The sequence below is a fragment of the Propithecus coquereli genome, unplaced genomic scaffold, assembly GCF_000956105.1.
Source record: "Propithecus coquereli isolate 6110/MARCELLA unplaced genomic scaffold, Pcoq_1.0 Scaffold496, whole genome shotgun sequence".
Classification (NCBI taxonomy): domain Eukaryota; kingdom Metazoa; phylum Chordata; class Mammalia; order Primates; family Indriidae; genus Propithecus; species Propithecus coquereli.
In genome coordinates, this window is record NW_012150796.1 from 1,401,039 (window position 1) to 1,420,593 (window position 19,555).

At 46.5% G+C, this 19,555-nt stretch overlaps 1 protein-coding gene across 1 annotated transcript in view; it reads left to right on the plus strand.

Annotated features, from left to right (window-relative positions):
• SLC20A2 (solute carrier family 20 (phosphate transporter), member 2) overlaps positions 1-19,555 on the plus strand; it is a 95,654-nt gene that overhangs the window by 57,260 nt on the left and 18,839 nt on the right. The window contains exons 9-12 of the mRNA XM_012655979.1: positions 4,050-4,190; positions 5,486-5,571; positions 8,656-8,752; positions 17,225-17,341. Coding sequence (XP_012511433.1) covers positions 4,050-4,190; positions 5,486-5,571; positions 8,656-8,752; positions 17,225-17,341 — 441 coding nt within the window. The remainder of the gene's footprint in view (positions 1-4,049; positions 4,191-5,485; positions 5,572-8,655; positions 8,753-17,224; positions 17,342-19,555) is intronic.

Here is a 19,555-nt window from a genome sequence, read left to right on the forward strand (position 1 = left end):
AGTCGCTTTCTTCTTTATGCCAACGGGACACACCCGTCCACCGCCGATTCCATACAGCACTTTGGTCATATCCATAAATGTGATTTTTGCTTTGACTTTTCAAAAACGGGTTCAATGTTTTATATTTACTATCTTATTTTTGCTCTCGGTATATTAATTTGATTGTGATTTTTAAAGCATTTAAATATCAAGCAAACATTTATTGTCTCAAAGTTTTAGCCAACTTAGTTGTTAAAATAGATTTTGGATAAGTGGATACTTTTCATAAAGTACTGAAAAAGATCTTTGTAGAATAGCTTTTTATCATTTTAAAGTTATTTGAGAATTATTAAAGAAATAACATGTCTAAGTGAATGTGTTTTAAAGGTTAACTTATGAAATTTCCTTGAACATTGATTTGTGTTTTTCCTTAAGATTTTTCATCAATTAGGACACAATGTTTTGAAAACTTGGATGTCAAAAAATAATATTTATTAATTTAACTTTTATATTCTCAGTGTAAGTTCTCAGTTAAGATTCAGTTACTAAAGGAATCTTACTTAAGTGCTTACGTTTCAAGAAATTCTGGTCTCCTGCGCTATTTGTGATCCTTTTGCTGGCTTTTGTTTTGATTTTCTGATTCCACCTCTGGGAGCTCCATCTGGTATGTTTGTTTTGTTTTCTGGCCAAAAAATAGTATGTCTGTCACCTGGTTATAGTATGGCCTTTTACTGGCAGTTCTCAGTGGTCTAGATGAAGAGAAGCACTGCAGTGAAGGATGGTGTGACCAAGCAGACTAGCGGGTTGGTGTGACTCCCCCCCACACAAGGTGGCACAGGCTCGCAGCACCCCGGGCTGCTCCCAGCATGCCCTCACGACAGCCGAAGAGAACATTCCAGGCAGAAATGCACTAGGTGCAGCTGACAGGACTCTTTCTCTGCTTGCCTTTAGGCAGAGAAGCCGTCAGAGCAGACAGCTGGTCTGTGCGGGTAGTTTGGCTGGGGGAAGAGGGCTAGAGAGGAACTCTCCCACTTCTGCCTTCCACAGGACATATCCTTTTGTAGGAAGAGTCCTGCAGTGGGAGGTAAGATGCCCAGGTGCCAAGAATACAGCCACATTCCACAGGTCCCTAGTGATTTATTTGTCACCAGCATTTGTTAAGCACCCAGAAGGTGGCAGTTATTTGCCAAACTTAAGATGGCCCACTCTCCTTTTGTTACAGCAAGTTAGTGTGAGAAGTTGTTGAGGCATCTGGCCAGAAGCCACATGTGGACTACGAAGAGAGTGGATACGTTACCAAGCAGGCTGGTAACGTGCGCTAAAGCGTCCCTGTTTCTCAGCGTGACGTCTCGTGTTGTACAGCTATGAGGTTCAAGGTCACTTTCGTTCCCGCGGCTGTTGGCATTGCTGAATTTTACTCCCCGTCACTGAACGTGTATTTCTCAGCACAGTCAGATGTGATTGAAATTCCCCTTAGAAATGTAACCATCACGTGTTAAGTTCACTCTTGATAGCCGTGAGGATACCTAAGATTTAACTCTGGCAAGCGGAAATTAAGATTTTTTTCCCGTCAAGATGATGCGGGTGAGATGTGCTGAGAGTATGGCACGAGTAAAGGAAAACACTGACAAAATTAAATCTTAACTGGAGTTTTCCTTTTGTTGGGTGAAACTTCGAGCGCTGGCGGTGCCTGTTTAAGTCACTTGCCAGCCAGGCTACGCCGGGCACCTCCGTGCGATGGAAGTTTTCTGAACTGAGCTTCGTGTCGCTGACTTCTCGTGGGGACAGGACAACTTGTCCAGCTTTTCAGCTTTCCCATCCCTGGCCTGTGGCTCTTTCCTGAAAAAACGAAGGATACTTACCTCAAGTAGAATTTGGGTTTACCAAAGCAATTTGAGGTTTTGCTTGAATAACTTGATTTTGTTTGCTTTGGTTTCTTTTTCTTATTTTCTTGGTATGTGGTTAAACGAATCTCAAAGCCTATTTTGTTGGGAATTTGTATGAGCTAACCCAGATTTTTAAGGTTGGGTTCTTTGCAATGGGGGCTATGTCATTTTAAGACGGTGGTATAATTACTATCAGCCAAAACCAAAGCGCGTCTGTCCAGGTGCCGGAATTCTCCGTCTTCCTCTTCGAAATTCAGCATCCACTTCTTCTACTCCCTAGACCTGCCCTTTATTCTCTTCCGTTTGATTCTTGTCTTTTTCCTTCGGTGACTTCTCCCCAGGCCCGTGGGCCTCTGTGCGTTCTGGCGGCCGTGCGGGAGAGAGGGGCGGGTGGAAGGAGTCGCCAGCCAGCTAGATCTCCCGAACTCGCCGTCTTCCGAGTCTCGCTCGGCCCTGGGGCAGGCGGTCCACTTGTTCGGGAGCCAGCGGTGGTTCCAGAAGTCTGCTGGGAATCCAGCACTCCGCGTCTCCCTGCAGAAATACCCACTAGCGTGAACTCGCGTCTCCCTGCGCCACCTTCTCTGCACACCCAGAACTGCGGCCGTGCCAGCCACACTCTGTGCGGCCTCACACCCCCGTCTGCCTCCCTGGAGACCCCGAGCTGCTCTGCCATTTCTGTCACCTTCCAGGGACAGTTGCCTTGGGGCTGCCTATCTCCCCCTTTCCCTAGGTTTTATTGTCTCGCACCCCGATCCCATGCTTAATCCCTTTCCTCTGTAGGATGTCATTATCTTACACTGAATTATCTCTTTCTTTTTCCCACTGCTCTTCCTGACATCGAATGTTCCTGAGGTTGGGAGCTGCCCCGCTCCCAGGCCCCAAGCAGGGATTCCTGCCTCATCACCCTCCTCCTGCTGCTCCTCCACCCTCCCCACCACCCCGCTCTCCTTCCCTCTTCCTCCTGGAGGCAGTCCCGTACCCTGCCTCTCTTGACAAGCTCCTGCTCCAGGACATACTTTGTAAAGTCAGCCAGAGAAAGGATAGCCACTGTCAGGAAGGAAAAATCTCAGGGTCTGACTCCACCTGGGGAAGTTTATTCCATTCTCTTACGTCATTAGATTATTTTAATTGCTATAAGAATATGAATCGTGTAGTTTACTTTCGAAGTTACAGTTCTGTGCTATGAAACGTGCTCCAAACTCTGGCTTTACTTTTAAAACAACTAGTCCCCGCGGAGCCCAGTCTCAGATGTGGAGGCTTAAGGGGCTTGTCCGTGGGGACCTGGTGCTGCCACCGAGCCTATTACCAGTTTGGTGGCGCAAGGCGGGCCTTCTCCTCCCAGCACATGCTCTAGGGATAGACACGGGGTCACAGCCCACACAGCTCAAAGGTCAGCACGCCGGGCACCCATGGGAGCAACTGTTCATGTTGCTTCACAAACTGGGACCATTTACAGCCATGAATGATCCTTCTGCAACTCAGATATCTTTGAAGGAATGGCCAAGAGTCTGCTTAAAATGGTTGCTGCTGCCAGGCAGCCAGGTTTCCAGAATTAACATTTTGGATTAATACTGTGCCCACCTTATCGGCCAAACCCTTTGTTCCCTTACAGTTCTGCAGCGCTTTTCAGCAACTGTTTCTGAAAGTGATCTCTCCCAGCTGATGCTTTTAATACTCACTGCAGAATTTGATCTGCTTATGAAAATACCTGAACTGAACTACAGCCCAGAAAAACACTCAGCCTGGAAGAGAGTGGTGGGATTGGGGTGGAAGGACACGGGCCCAGACTAAGGGATCGTCTTAACAACTAAGCGAAAGCTCTTTCCAGCGCGTTGCCTTTCTCATCTTTCTGTGTTCCTCTAGAGCCTTTAACTCTTTTGCTTGGTTTTGCCCAAACCTCACTCAGAACAAGCTCATCACCAGCACCCTCACCTGAATGTGACAAGAGGTGACGTGTCTTTAGATACAGAATCACGGCTGTCCCCTCCATGTTGAAGAAGGGATAGTTGTTGCTTCCAGCACAGTTGAGTGATTTTTGTCAGGACTGGAGCACTTTGTGAAGAAACAATCTGCAGGAAATTAAACCCAGGAGATGTTGCAGAGAACGACAGTTTGGATTTTCCCCTGTGGTTGTCTGAGACTCTCCACTCTGTATCTGATTTTTTTTCTTATTTCGTTCCGTAGGTTCAGCTGTCTGGCAGCTGATTGCGTCCTTCCTGAGACTTCCGATCTCGGGAACGCACTGCATCGTGGGCGCCACCATAGGCTTCTCGCTCGTCGCCATCGGCACGAAAGGCGTGCAGTGGATGGAGCTCGTCAAGATCGGTAACTGCCATTTTCTTTTACCTGTAAGGAGGAAAGTTTACCTTTTCTAGAGTAAGTTTTATTAAATGTGACTTTTATATTTTTTCCTTCAAATGTTGAGGTTTAGAAGACCTATATGGTGTGGGTAATGCATTTTCCCTTAAAATTTCTGTTACCGGAGATGGTGAACTGTTATGTGTTAGATGGTTTTTTAACTCCACTCTTTTAAGATGTTACATTGTCAGCTAGCTTTGAAAATCACTCTCTGTTCTTCTCACGCAGAAGAGAAATTTATTTGATCGAAATCAGTGTGTAGGTCAGAGAAAGACAAGGCCCCAGGAAGGAGGACGGCACAAATCCAGGAGTCACGGTGCTGGGGAAGCCTCAGTGAGCCCCGCGTGACCTCCCTGCGTTCGAGGGGTCTCCAGTCTGGCTCTGGGGAAGCAGCACCCTGCCTAGTGTTCCTTCCGGGTTCCAAGCCTGCCTCATTTTAAGGCCTAAGAACTTACCTCCTGGAGGTAAATCCATTCAACCCCGTAAGCAGCAACTCATGCATTGTGAAAAATACTCTTATGCCATCTCCATCCCCTGGGTTACTCTTTTTTTTTTTTTTTTAACCAGAATCTCAGTGGTCTTGGAGCTCTGGATCAACTGGATCCCTCACCTGCCAAACAGGGACACAGACCACCTGGAAAATCACCTTATATCCCAGGCTTCCAGAAGAGTGGTTCTCAACTCTGGTCGCACTTGAGAATTACCTGGGGAAGCAAAGCCCAGACCCCATCGCAGACCTTTTAAATCAGAATTCTGGGGGTGAAGCGAGAGTATAACAAGTTTTTCAAAACTCCCCAGATGGTTCCAGTGTGCAGCCAGAGTTGAGAACTACTTGGCTGGAGGCTCAAAGTCTCAAGGTTCCCATAGTCAGATGTCAGGAATGAAAGCACCGGGCTGGTCTTGGATAATGAAATGGAAGTTGGCCCATCTTTTACATAACCTTTACAGTTGGGACAAGGACAGGGTCTCCGTATGTATTGACAAGAAGAGAGGCTGGGGGCTCTGTGGGACACGGTCACTTGGCTGCGCACTGCTGGCGGGACCAGTTGCATGTGACTGCGTTCATGTCTGAGTGCGGCTGTAACGTGCGAAGGTCGGCTCTGCCCAGTCACAGGGCTTGTTAGGTTCTGAGTTACGGTAAACAATTCTGGGAATATTTATTAATGGATGTAATATATTGTGGTTATCATTGTATTCTATAAATATGGCCATGATTATGTGTGAATTTTAACATTCATTAGTTTTTTTTTTTAATTATTCAGTTGCTTCTTGGTTTATATCTCCACTGTTGTCTGGTTTCATGTCTGGAGTGCTGTTTGTACTGCTCAGAATTTTCATCTTAAAAAAGGTAAGTGAGGCTGTTTGGGTTTTTTTAATTAAATTTTAGAACCAATTTTGGTTCTACTCAATAGAAATTAATAATGAGAGGGATTAGAGGAATAATTGTATTTATACATTGTTAAGGCACAGCACCCTGGAGTTAGAGTCAGATATTGTTATAAATAGACAGAAAGAGCTAAGGTAGATTACCCAGAGTCTCCCCCAGAAACCAACATGATAAATCGTGTTTCTTGGCTCTATGCTTTAGTTCATTAGTCAACACTCCTAGGAATTGTACTCAGATCTCAAAAAGGAAAGATAATTGTTTCCTGAATGTTACACGGAATAGAATGAGATCGTGTTAAGATCTTGAAATTGACTATCAATAAAAACAGCTGGAAAATTTTCTTACTCAAATGTAAAGGTGTTTTCCTGTGTTGTTTTTTTTAATGGAGAAAGCAAGCTTGAAACACTGACTCAACTTGAGGAAAGGATAAAAAGAAGAAAATAGACCTATTGGGATATATTTTGTCTTAAAAACTTAGAATTTACTAAGATCAGTGACCTGGAAACAAAACGCGATTGTCTTTTCTTATGACGGTCACGGGGCTGTTGCGGTATCTGACAAGCCACGAGGCCCGTCTGCGGTAGCCGCAGCGCGCACTGCGCACCTCGGGGACGGCCTTCCTCCCGCTGTCTCCTTGCTTGGAGGCGCAGCCCTTTCTCTTAGCCATGGCCTAGGCAGCTGCCGAAAGGCTCTTTCTCTTGGACAGTATGCACTTGCCGTCGTCCTATCTCAGCATTCCTTCTCCTGGGATTAGCCACGCTGGTATTTGTTTGCATCTTGGAAGGTGCCACCCTCTCCCCCCTGCCAGGCTCCACCCTTTTCATTTCCTCTGCCTGGATCCACCCTCGCCTGGCAAACTCCCACTCAGCCCTGACGTGTCACTTCCGAGGAAGCCTCTCCTCTCCTGCCCCCAACTTCCAGTCGGTCTCCCCTCTCCTACTCCTGCAGCCCTCTGTACCTTCTTGTTGCTGCACTTATCTGTGTGCTGTTTACTTCTTGCTTAGTTGCCGATTCACTGTTTGACCTTAAGGTCTGTGAGAGCAGAAACATGACTGTCGTGGTCACTTCAGTATTCCAGTGCCTGGCTCTGTGCTTAGCACTTACGAGGCACTTGCTGAATATTCGGGAAGAGAGAGTAATGGACGCTTAGATGGGCGGCAAATGAGGGAGGGAGGGAAAGAGAGAGAGAGAAAGGAACAGGAGGAAGAAAACACAGGTCAAAGGTGACATTTGTTGTTTGAGTTTTAAGAATAGGTTATTTAGGAAAACCTAAGGTGATTTAATTGAGAAGCACAAACTCAGGGCTGGCTATACGCCTGCACAAGCTATTGGCTGGCAGTCTTTCTCTAGCAACTATTGTCCCTAGGAAAATAATGCTTTGGAAAGCAGAGGCAGGAGGCACTTAAGCACCCTGGTGTTTTGTTTCAGTGCAGCCGAGGTTCTTTTCACGTGATGCCTCGCAGATGATAACACTGGCCGTGTCCCTCATCCCTGGCCCTGGCCCAGTAGTCTCAGCGTTTGCCCACCTCCCGGCCTGGTCCAGTGTGACTCTCACACAGCCGCGTCACTTTCTGCTCCTGCTTACACCTTACTACACTCAACTCAGGCCTCTCGATGACTGCTGATGGCTCCCTGAAACATCCCAGGGCGGTGTCTTGGTGGGGTGTGCTGCTCTGCAAACATGATGTGACTTCCAGGCGTGTTTGCATTTGGCAGTAGGTGTCTTTGAGAAAAGTCTCTGCTTATCCTTACTTCCGTAGTGCACATCAGGTTTTATATTATTTATTTACTTACTCACTCACTCACTTACTGAGTCTCGCTCTGTTGCCCGGGCTAGAGTGCCATGGCGTCAGCCTAGCTCACAGCAACCTCAGACTCCTGGGCTCAAGCGATCCTCCTGCCTCAGCCTCCCGAGTAGCTGGGACTACAGGCATGCGCCACCATGCCTGGCTAATTTTTCTATATATTTTTAGTTGTCCAGCTAATTTCTTTCTATTTTTTCAGTAGAGATGGGGTCTCGCTCTTGCTCAGGCTGGTCTCTAACTCCTAAGCTCAAACGATCCGCCCGCCTCGGCCTCCCACAGTGCTAGGATTACAGGCGTGAGCCAGCACGCCTGGCCTCACACGTCAGGTTTTAGACCCAATTTTCCTTTAATCATGGCAGGTAGCATGTTCATATAAATGTGCAAGAGTGTCCCACATAGTTATTAGAAGTTAGTCCCTTTTTTGATTATTTCAGCAGCATCCGTATGCCAGTGCTGCGTTGGGAGTCCCTAGCCCATGTGTTTGCTTCAGATTTCTCTGTAGGTCTGCTTAAAACTAAATTTCTCACATGCTCTCGGAAGTTATCGAACCTAAGACATGTACAGCACCATTCTTGTTGAAGTGTTAGATTTAGGGAATGTTGGAGTAACAGCCTAAAGTTCTAAATAAATGTTTTATTAGGCAAGGGACTGACAATTCTTTTTAGCTGTTAGTAGTTGAAAGTTAAATACTATACCTTGTGAAAAGATTTTGAAAATCATAGCACTGGGTAATATAGCTAAAATGCGTTGTGTGATAGGGTGCTGTAAAACCTGATAGTAATGCAATGATGTCTGAGTCACTTGACTTTCTTAAAGGACAGAGGTTAGAATATGTGTTGAGTGTAGGCGTTTAGGGCCAAACCTGGATGTAGCTAAAGTAGTGAGCTCCACACATTTTGAAAAAGTAGAGGCTGAGCTCTGGGCTTGGGTCCCCAGGAACTGACCTAACCTAACAGTCCTTTTCTAAGTCTGACATCAGCTCATGTGATTCTGGTGCATTAACGGGCCTGCTGGCCACAACAGTGGGCTCCTTGACGTCGCGTTTGTGTGGGAGAGATGGCCTAGCCAGTGCCATTTCTGTAGACATGAAGCAGATCGTGGGCAGTGACAACGGCAGCCTTTTTGGCCACACTGGGTTTTGGGAAAACTTTCTTGTAATAGCGTTTTCTGTCATTCTGCCTGTGTTGGCTGCAGCTGCTCCTTAAATCCTGACCCTCCGCTGTATCTCATTGTCCCGCAGGAGGACCCTGTTCCCAATGGCCTCCGGGCACTTCCGGTGTTCTATGCTGCTACGATAGCAATAAATGTGTTTTCCATCATGTATACGGGAGCCCCAGGTAAGAAATCCCTGGAAGCTGAAATCCAGCAGGCGAAGGTGCGTCAGATCCTAATAGTTTCAGTTTATTTGGTGCTGACATTGTTGTTAGTCCACGGCCAAAAGCATTACTCATGGTGTTTATGGAGTAGTAAAAACAGTAATAAATGCATTTACCTGTTGTAAGTTCCCAAGAGATATGTGAAGTACAAAAGCAGCAGACTTTTAAGTTTAAAAAAAATAAATAAACCCGCATTCTAGCCTTTACCCAGCTGTGTTGCCTTTGTAGCTCACTCAGCCTCTCTGAGCCTCAGAGCCTGGTCCGATCGCACACACCCGCAGAGCTGTGGCGGGGCCAGGGGTGTGAGGCGCCAGGTGCCACCTGGCACACAGCAGGTAGCAGTCCCCACATCTGTGGCACGGCAGGAGGCTCTAAGTGGCCACAAAGTAGAGATCCCTGGAAATTGCCAGGCCAGTTAATCTGGGAACTAGGAGCCATGCTTTGTTTTTTCAGATACTGAAACCAATGATGTGTTTTTTTTCCAGAATTACACTTTTTCTTCCCATTCTAATGGCTTTTGTTTTATAAGAGTTTGCAGGGTTTTTTTCGGGGGGGGCGGGTATTGGTTAAAAATTAATTCTTTTACATTCTGGATAGCAAAAGCAAACTTCTGTACAGTAGTCTTATTTGCACACATTTCAGTGCTGATGAACTCGTAACAGTCTACTAAATATTTCTGTACACGTTTTTGGTAGAAAGTGCTTCTCTCCGTGAGGTGCGCCTCCTATAGTCAGGTTGTGGACACCCCCACTGTTGTGGGGGTGTGGAGTCGACATGTTAGTTTGCGTTGTTTTTCGTCCTGTTAATGTCCTTTATGGTTTAAAATTCAGTTATTGGCCATATCTGACAGAAAAGTCTCCCACTCTGTGTTCTAAAGATGAGATTTTCGCCAAATGACACATCATGTCACAGTCGACAGTGCCATCTTCCACAACAGGTGAATTCTTACTACTTTCTCAAGCTAGGCTTTTTCAAAGTGATTGAGATGTTACTGTACTAGACATATCTAATTATATTTTGCATACTTCATTACTGAAAATAAAAAATATTTCTGTATGATTCTAACATTATATACCCTTTAACTCTGGTAGGTAGCGCTCACAGCATTGACCCTAAAGGCGTGAATGCTCGTTCTTGGGGCTCTCAGACTTTGGGTGGTTGGGGCGAGAGCATGTCACAGCTGCTTCCCTTGACAGGAAAGCGCAGCTCGAGAGAGACTGAAGCCTGGACCCAGGTAACAGCAGCCCAGTGTCCCTGCGCGCTTTGTAATTCATGGACTGTCAGATGTGTTTGTCACAGACTTTTCAAAGTGTTTGTGTCCCGTGATAAACGGAACAAGCCTCAGAGCAGCAGAGAAGCAGCAGCTCCATCCCGGGGAGCCCGCTCCCCGCCGCGGGAGGGCCCCAGAGCGTCTGCACAGCGCAGGGCGCCGGGAAGGCCCTGGGCGCAGTCGGGAGTGAGCCACAGCAGATTGCTCCGTCCTGAGCACCTTGCACGCAGCCCTCGCTCCTGATTTCACGCACGCTCTCCGAGCTCACGTTAACTGAGCAGGGCAGAGCCACCGCCAGAGGCCTCCGGGCTAGTGACGTGGAGACTGAGGCTGCCTGCAGTGCCAAGTCCTGGAAATAGGACAGGGTAGACATAGAATGATTTCTTGTTTTTCCTGCATTTTATTTTTTCCACCGTCTATTCTTCCTGGTTCTTCTTCCAAATGTCAGAAAATGACAAGTATGATTCTTTTTATAAAAATATGATTTTTTAAATATTTGGCCTATTTTTTCTATCTCTTCTTTTTCCTTTCCCCATCTTTTTGCTGTAGTTTGAGTGCACATTTGCTAAAAGAATCATCTTACCAGAAGAGTACATTATTCCAGGGAAAATTAAACCGTATAATGGATGGGACACTAAGACAATATGTAAATACTTCATAGGTCTGTCATGAGAAATAAATAATACAAATCTGTTGAGCTGAGCTTTACATGAATTAGTCCTCATAGTCCTCTGAACTCCTCCAGGAGATTGGCAATTTTGCTAACCCCACTTTAGGTGGGAAACTGAGGTATAGCAATGCTGAATACCCATGGTCATAGAACTAGTGAGATGCAGAACCAGAATTTGGACCAGGCAGTCTGGTCCTGACCCCCACCTAGGGTCTTAGTTATGGCATTGTAGCGAAACGTGAGATAGCTCAGGTGGAACATCCAGGATGGTACCTGGTACGTAATGTTACTGTTAATGACAATGAAAATTGCACCAGACAGGTGTGGTGGTGCCCACCTGTGATCCCAGCACTGTGGGAGGCCGAGGTGGGAGGATCGCTTGAGCCCAGGAGTTCAAGACCAGCCTGAGCAACATAACAAGACCCCATCTCTACAAAAAAACTAAAAAATTAGCCAGGCATGGTGGTGCACACCTGCAGTCTCAGCTACTTGGGAGGCTGAGACAGGAGAATCACTTGAGCCCTCAGGAGTTTGAGGCTGTAGTGAGCTATGGTGATGCCACTGCACTGTAGCCCGGGCAACAAAAAATTGCATCAACCTTAATAAATTCTGTCTTTTCTCTTAACTCTCATTAAAAATGTCTTCCAATATGTTTGGGAACCTGGCTATATGTTTTTTGTATATATTAGGAATATAGAAAACCTGTATAAGCATCTTGAAGATCATTATGCAGTTGAAGGACAGACAGTATTTCCCGTCCTAGAGTTACATGAAGCACTTTGGGCAGCTGTCCCATCAGGAACATACTGTCCCCTCACCTCCCTGAGTCTCTGTCCTCATCACAGAGTAGCGAGATGCTTTATGAAATCTCTGCCGAAGCCATAGCCGTGAGATAGCGCAGACGAGCGCTCGGCGCAGGGCCCGGCGCGCATCGCCTCTGGGTGCAGCTGTCCCCCAGTGTCCTCGGGGCTTGGCTCTGGGAGCCCCGTGGGTACCGAGATCTGCAGATGCTCTAGTCCCTTAAGTCAGCCCCCATGTCCGCTGAGCCCGGGGACACGAGGGCCCACTGCGTGTCAGAGGCTGTTTTGTTTCCATCAGTCATAACCAACCTCAGTCTTTCAGCCTTAAGTTGCCGGCAAATCCTGAGTCATCCTTTCTGTTTTTTCCACACATATTTGTATGGAAAATCTCTAGAGGAAGGTCATGACTCTGAAGGACCAACGATTTTGTTCCTCCAATGAGTCAGAGAAGGACTTTGCTAATGTTTTGATTCCTGGGGGATGTTTCTAGAATATCCAGTAGGTGAGTCCAGATGTTACTGTTCTGTGGGCACTGAGGGTCACCTTCTTCCCTTCAGACCAGACCTGAACTTCATTCCGCGTCCTCGCAGGGAGGATCCCTGCTTGTCCGGCTGTGTTGTAAACAGCCGTGGAGTCGTATTGGGTGGAGAGGCGAGCTGAGGAGTCACCTCAACGGTGTCCTGGCGTGTGCCCGCCCCCCCCCGCCTGTCCTGCACCCCTTCCAGCAGTTTCCTTCCTTTCTTCCTTAGAACATAGGGCCTCAGAGATGAAAGGAAAGAGTGAAATTTTCTGACAAAAATGAATAACAGCATTAATCTTACCCAGTTTCAGCTTGATGAAATTCTGATAAGTAGCATTTTTATGCATGGAAGTGAATTAAGTGGGGACGTGTTGGATGTCGAGTTACAGCGTTTTGTTCTGATTCCTGCCTCCCTCAGCTCTAAATTATCACCAAGTTGTTTATGTCTTAGGCTTAGTGTGATTTGTTTTACTTTGCATTTGACAGGACTTTTCTCAAGTAAAAGTCATTCTTATACTTCAAAGGCTAAGTTAGCACTTTAAAAAAATTGCCTTTGCATTTTTGTTCTTAAAAAAATGATCCGCAAGAACAAAAATAACTGTAAGAAATGAAGTACTTACTTGAGTTTGGATACAAGCCTACAGTTCGTTTTTAATGAAAAAGTCTTCAGTTGTGAGGAACCTGGTTTTCGTTCCCTGTCTGAACGCTGAGTGCTGAAATCCATCGCGCACTTGGAAGGTCGAAGCAGAGCACCCAGTTAGGTCCGGTGGGTCCACGGGATGTCTGAGCCAAAGTGGGATCCCTGAACCAGCAGCACCCAGCATCCCATGGTGACTGGGCAAGAATGCAGATTCTCAGGCCCAGCCCCGGATCCACTGAGTCAGAAACCCTACAGCCCAGCAGCCTGCGTTTCAACAAGGCCCTCCAGCGCGTCCACCGCACGCCGCAGTGTGAGAACCTCTGCTCCGGTGGCCTCTTTCTCCGTAACCATTGCTGCCTCATTATGGTTCTTACGTAATGGATGCTCTTAAAAGGTTCTAACTACCAACCTTTGCTCACTCTTTTTTTTTACCAGCAAATGAATTCTCAAATGAAACCAGACCTGGTTTCTGGCTTCCCCAGAGCAAGTCTGTACCTGGGATGTGGCTGCCCCTCCACCTCCTCCTCTTCCTCCACTTCCTCTTCTCCCTCTGTCTCTGCTTCCTCCATCTCCTCCTCTTCCTCCTCCACTTGCAGCTGCTTCTGATCCAGTTTCAGGGATATCGGAGCATCGACAACCCCACCGCCCGGTTGGCTTTGTCCTCAGGATCTCCGTGTTCCGCGTCGTGCGTGCGGCGCGAGCCGTGGAGAGGCCGGAGCCGCAGCCGCGCTGACTCCTCGTCGCCGATCGGCGAAGCCCGGGCGAGAAGAGTCTCTAGTTATCACCGAGGGCTGGATTCAAGACAGAGTGATTTAAATTCCCTTCCTTTTCAGACATATTATGAATGAACCCTGGTTTGAAGAAGCCGGTAATAGATGTAAAAAAAAAAAAAATCCTACTTATAGAACAAATTAGGAAATAGTAGTTTTTTATTTCAAAAGAATGCTTCATTTTCTTAAATGAGTTGCTTCAGGATTCCTGTTACATGGGTAACTCCTCTCGTGCTTTGATGATGTTGATCTAAAACAAAAAACATAACAAAAACTAGTAACTTAGTTATCAGGTAAGCAAGATAATAAAGAGTAATTCTGTGAAGGAGATAACCCTGTGTGCGTTGCCATGGGAAGGTATCCGCACCCTATTATTCTGTGACGAGTGAAACCACAGAGTAGCATATATAGTGTGTGATTCTGCTTCTGTTTCAAAAAAATGGAAAAAAAGGAACCCTTGCAGACTCTATTCTACACAGTGTTTGTACCTAGAAAGTGCCTGGGGAGGTCTGCGCACCAAATAGCTACCGTTGTTTCTCTGGGAAGTGGGTTCCAGAGGGGAGGGTGGTGAGGAACACTCGTGTTGGCGCATCGTGCGGTTTGTCCAGGACTGCTGGTATTTCCACAGTAAGCATGTGTTATTTATAAAATTAAGACGAGAGAGAAATCTGTGCTGTGAGTCAGTAAGAAGGAGGGTCGCGGGAGGGGATGGCGGGTGTGGGTGTGAGGAGACTAATGTGGCTAAAGCCTTATTGGTTCATAAGTGTGACTTTATAGTTTTCAACAATGAGTGTTACACGGTGAAGGACAAGTGGTACAACACAGGACGACAGTGGCGACTCTGCATTTTTATAAAAAGTTCTGTGTATTTCTTTCCTTACGTGACTTGAATATTCTTCTGGTCTTTTGGGGATTTGGAATAGAATTGTAAAGATGCTTGAGGTTAGAGCTAAATCACTATTCATTGTACTTTGCTGCTCAGAAAAAGAAAGGAGCTTGAGATGAAAGGCCATTTAGTGGCTGGGGCCGAGAGCCGAGACCCAGAGCTCCCAGCGCTGGTTCCTGGCAGCCACTTTTGGCTGAGTGCACGGGAGCATTCAAGCAGTGCCCTACTTCGTCGCCACAGAGGGAGATGACGTGCCATGGCTTACTGCCCTCTTACGGGGTAATTATTTGGAAACAATTTCAGATCTGCACCAGGGAGACAAATCAATACAAAGCACTTTTGTCAAAAATTTTGTCATGGAGAAGTCAGCCTTGAGTTTTTAGAAGAAAAAGGTTTTGCCTTAGATGCACGCTGATTGACGCGGGTACTTCTCTGTGCCGAATCTTTGTGCTGAATTGTTCTTTATCTGTGAAACGGGGTATTATGTATGTAGTCCAGTTCGAGCTGTATAACGCAAACATCAGTTTGCATTTTTATGTGTAGGATTTAAAAGTAAATCCTTGTGTTCTTCCAATGCTCCGTTAAACCATTAAACTGCTGGGATAACTTAGTTACAGCCCGGTCCGCATTCTGCTCCTGTGTCCCCTCTCACTCCCCGGAACAAGCCGCTGTTCTCCTGCGTTCCTCCGAGGCGTGGTTCTGCTCTGGTTTCCCTTCTTGTTTCTCACGACCGAGAGGGTGACTTTGGAGCTTCTGGCCATTTCACAGGCCACATCCATGGCAGGGGCAGGTGTGGTGGCAGAGGCACGAAGGACAGGTGACGCTGTGTCTCACCGGCCAAGCAAAGGATGAGAAGCCCTGTGCCTGACCTCAGTCCCTCCCTTCTGGCGTGGTCTTGGCCCTCCGGGCCCACGTGGCCTGCCGGGGAGCATGAAGGGCGCTTGGAGGAAGCACAGGGCGCAGTCCTTCTCCACTTTTGTGTTGGGCCCTGCTCAGCATGGATGGGAAAACACAGGGCCTCATAGCGAAAGTGTTCACTCGTTTTAAAAAATGTGTGTCCCAAGTTGTTTCTCTCTCCCTGCAGTAGGGAGGGCCTGCCTGTCGGATCAGGTTAACTCAGTGAAGCCCAAAGCAGCACAATTAACAATTTTATCATCAACAAAACCACAAAGGAAATAGGGAAAGCCTCTTACAACACCGTGCTTTGAAGCTGCAGGAGTGGTTGGAATTGGTGCGAGTTCGGTGTTGGTGATGAACGCTGAGCGCTCGGGTTGGCAGGAAGCAGCTCCAGGGGGCTCACTCGTCACGCGTGCAAACCGCTGACATGACGGAAGACGGCAGATGCAGAAAAGCCACGGCCACAGGCACAGCCAGCGAGAGCAGCCGAGGGGTCCCCGGGCAGCTCTCGGCTTCCGTGCGGGCGCGGAGGGCGCGGCCGAGAGGCAGCCCAGCGCACGGCTCCGTGACGCCGCCGGGCGTTCGGGAGCGGGACAAAGCGCCTGCCCTCCCCGCGACCTCTGAGCTGTGACCGAGCTGGGTGATGCTGGCTTTTGTGTTTCGTGTTTATACACATTAATGGTGACTCTGTCCATGGTGTTAGCTACCTATTCTTTAACCTCTCACACTGTCCAGATGTTTACTAGTACCTTAATTGCGTAACTGAGCTGGTTTGTATAAAATGGTTAACAATATAAATAAGCCTGCCTCGTTAAACCTTTATTTAATCTAAGAGCAAAGTTTTAAATAGTTTACTTCTTTAAATTAAAAAAAATTGTCTTTAATAATTTACAAACATGGCATTCTTACCGTGTATTTTAGAAGTTACCAGTGCCATTCCAATTTCCCCTCTCTCCATAGAGAGATTGGAAACCGTTGTATCTTTCCAGAACTTTTCTATATGTTCGCACATATGGCAGTAGTGTGGGAGTCGGGTGTTTTCTTTTTTAAACATACATTGGGCCACACTGTGCAGTGTCGCCAGCCGCCTCGAGCACTTCCTGGATTTGGGGCTGCTGTCCCCGTCAGCACGTGTGGGCCGATTGCATTTTTATGACTATGTACTATGATTATTGCACATTTCCGTGATGATGCCTATATCAGTTGTTCTGCAAGTCCTTACTACTAAAAGTGATGTCATGGTGGGTATTCTTGGACACACACACGCCTGTGTGTTCACGCCTGAGCGTGCGTGTGCGTGGAATGTGCCTGTTGGGGCCAGTGGCAGCAGAGGGACCAGACTCAGAGCGCTGACCTCTGGCAACGCTGGTCACGGTGCTGGGAACAGAGGATGTTCCTGAACTGTGTGACGTCCACCCTTTTGTTGGTTGCTGTAATTGTTACTTAATGTGCGTGATTAGATTTTAATGAAAAGTTTTTCTACATTGTAATTCCATAGATTAATGCTTCAAAGAAGAATTAAGTTGGATGGTTAGTGTCCTTTTAAAATATTTCTGTTTCTCAGCTGATTCCGAAAAAGGTCTGTGCGTGTGGTCAGGGTGTCGTGTCCTCTGAAGGCTGGGCCGCTGATGCTGAGGGACCAGAGAGGCAGCGGTGCCCCCGCTGGGCAGTGGCTATTCAGATACTGAGATAATATGTCAATGGCTTTAATCTCAACTTGATATGCTGTTCGTGCTCCATTGGCAAAATTTTAATAATTAGCTTACTAACCGGTTTAAGCACATACTCTTAAGACATAATATGTCTCAAACACACAGCTTTCTACCGCAAAAAGCATGACCTGTTTTTTTGGTTGAGACTTTTATTAAATACAAAATCCAGGTGATTAGTTCTAGATTTGGGGATGGAAAATCCACTGCTCTGGGGCCCGACCTCTCGGAGGAACCCAGTGACAAGGCCGCTGTTTGTTTTTCCCTCCAGTGCTGGGCCTGGTCCTGCCCGCGTGGGCCATCGTGCTCGTTTCCTTCGGCGTCGCGCTCCTGTTCGCCTGTTTCGTGTGGCTCTTTGTGTGTCCGTGGATGCGGAGGAAAATAGCAGGTATGGGCTGTTTTGTTCTTATGATTTACAAAAATGCTCCTGATTCCTGAGACTTCACAAGTGGTGTGCAGTTATCTTTACTGAGGGAGGAGGGGAGTATGGCCAACCTCGGCACGGACCCTGAGACACACACCCACTCCTCTGCCTGCCGGCTTCTGGCTGCTTCCCGGCTCAAGCTTTTTCTTGATAACTTGTGACCCAGGTGAGCAGTGGGGTCCTAGTTACCATGGGTAACTGGCAGTGAACTATGCAGTCGAGTTCTACCAGCCTGGTAAAAACATTGGTCTTCAGAGAAATGCAAATTAGCACCACTATGAAACATCATTTCACACCCACAAGAATGGCTAAAAGTAAAAAGACTAGTAATTCCAAGTGTTGGTGAAGAAAAATGATTAGAACTCACATACATTTATGCTGAAATGTAAATAGTAGAAGCATTTTGGAAATTTGTTTAATTCTTTCTTTATAAAGTTAGGCATACATTAGCGTGCGGCTCAATCATTTCACTCCTCGGTATTTATCCAAGAGAAATGAAACCATACATTCATAAAAAGAGTCGTACACGAATCTTATAGTCATAATAGCCAAAAACTGGAAAGAACCCAAGTGTTTGTCAACAGGATAACCAAATTGTGGTAAATTCGTACAACAGAAGACAACTCAGCAATCTAGGGAACCACTGGGAGACACGACAGCAAGAGTGACTTTCGCAGCCACCGCAGGAGAAGCCACACACCAAAGAGGACTACACTGTATGATTCCGTTTTCCATAAAATTTACCTAAATTCTTCATTAAATGTTTTATGGAATTTTCCATAAAATTTGAGAACAGGGGAGACGAATCTGTAGTGAGAGCCCTGGCTGCCTGGGACAGGCGGGGCGGGTGGGGAGAACGGCAGAGACCACTGCCACGTCCTCGTCCTCCTGGGGAGGGGCTGCCGGTGTGCTCGCTTGCCACGGGTCATGCACCTGTACGTTTAGGATGTGTGCATTTTATTCTATGTATTGTACCTCAATAAAAACAGTTTTAAAAAGAAAAAATATGACTTTAAAATCAGGCAGGGCTGTTTCCCTCTGACCAGCAACACAACTGAATTCGAAGCCTTCGAGCCACATGCTTTCACAGGGCTCTCAAAAAAAAAAAAAGAAAATATTTTCATTTGTCCTCAGAATGTGCCTCGTGTTTCAATATGGGTCTATCTGGAGTTGAAAATCCATGTTTCAAAGAAGATCAAAATAAATGAGCCCTATCGCATTCATGAATTGGAAGACTCAATAGAGTCGAGTTGTCAGTTCTTCTCAAGTTGATTTATAGACTTAGCACAATTTAAATAAAAATCCCAGCAGAATATTTTGTAGATTTACACAAGCTACTGTTAAAATTAATGTGGAAAACCAAAGGAACTAGAGTAACCAAAACAATGTTGAAAAGGAAGAATAAAGTTAGAGGACTCAGAGTACCTGGCTTTAAGACTTACTGTGAAGCCACCAGACAGCGTGTGGTATTGGGAAGAGAGACACACAGATTAATGGAACAGAATGGAGTCCAGAAATAGACCCGCACAAACGTGGCAAATAGAGTTTGACAAAGGGCTGAGGGCAGTTCAATGGGGAAAGGGCAGTCTTTTAAACAAACGGTGCTGGAACACTTGGACGTCCATATGCCAGCAAAAGAACCTTAACCTAAACCTTAGACCTTATTTTAAAAAATTAACTCAAGGCCGGGCGCGGTGGCTCACACCTGTAATCCTAGCTCTCTGGGAGGCCAAGGCGGGCGGATTGTTTGAGCTCAGGAGTTCAAGACCAGCCTGAGCAAGAGCGAGACCCCGTCTCTACTAAAAATAAAAAAATTAATCGGACAACTAAAAATATATAGAAAAAATTAGCCGGGCATGGTGGCACATGCCTGTAGTCCCAGCTACTTGGGAGGCTGAGGCAGTAGGATCGCTTGAGCCCAGGAGTTTGAGGTTGCTGTGAGCTAGGCTGACGCCACAGCACTCACTCTAGCCCAGGCAACACAGTGAGACTCTGTCTCAAAAAAAAAAATGAACCTTCAAATCTGCACCTTCCTTCTTTAGGCTCTAATGTCACAGCAGAGATGGACACTGTCCCCTATTCTGGCTTGCCAGGAGGCTTTTTGTATATATTTCTGTATATTTTGATATTTCCATATACTTACTGTTTTGTTATTTTATGTACAGACTAGTGGTTAAG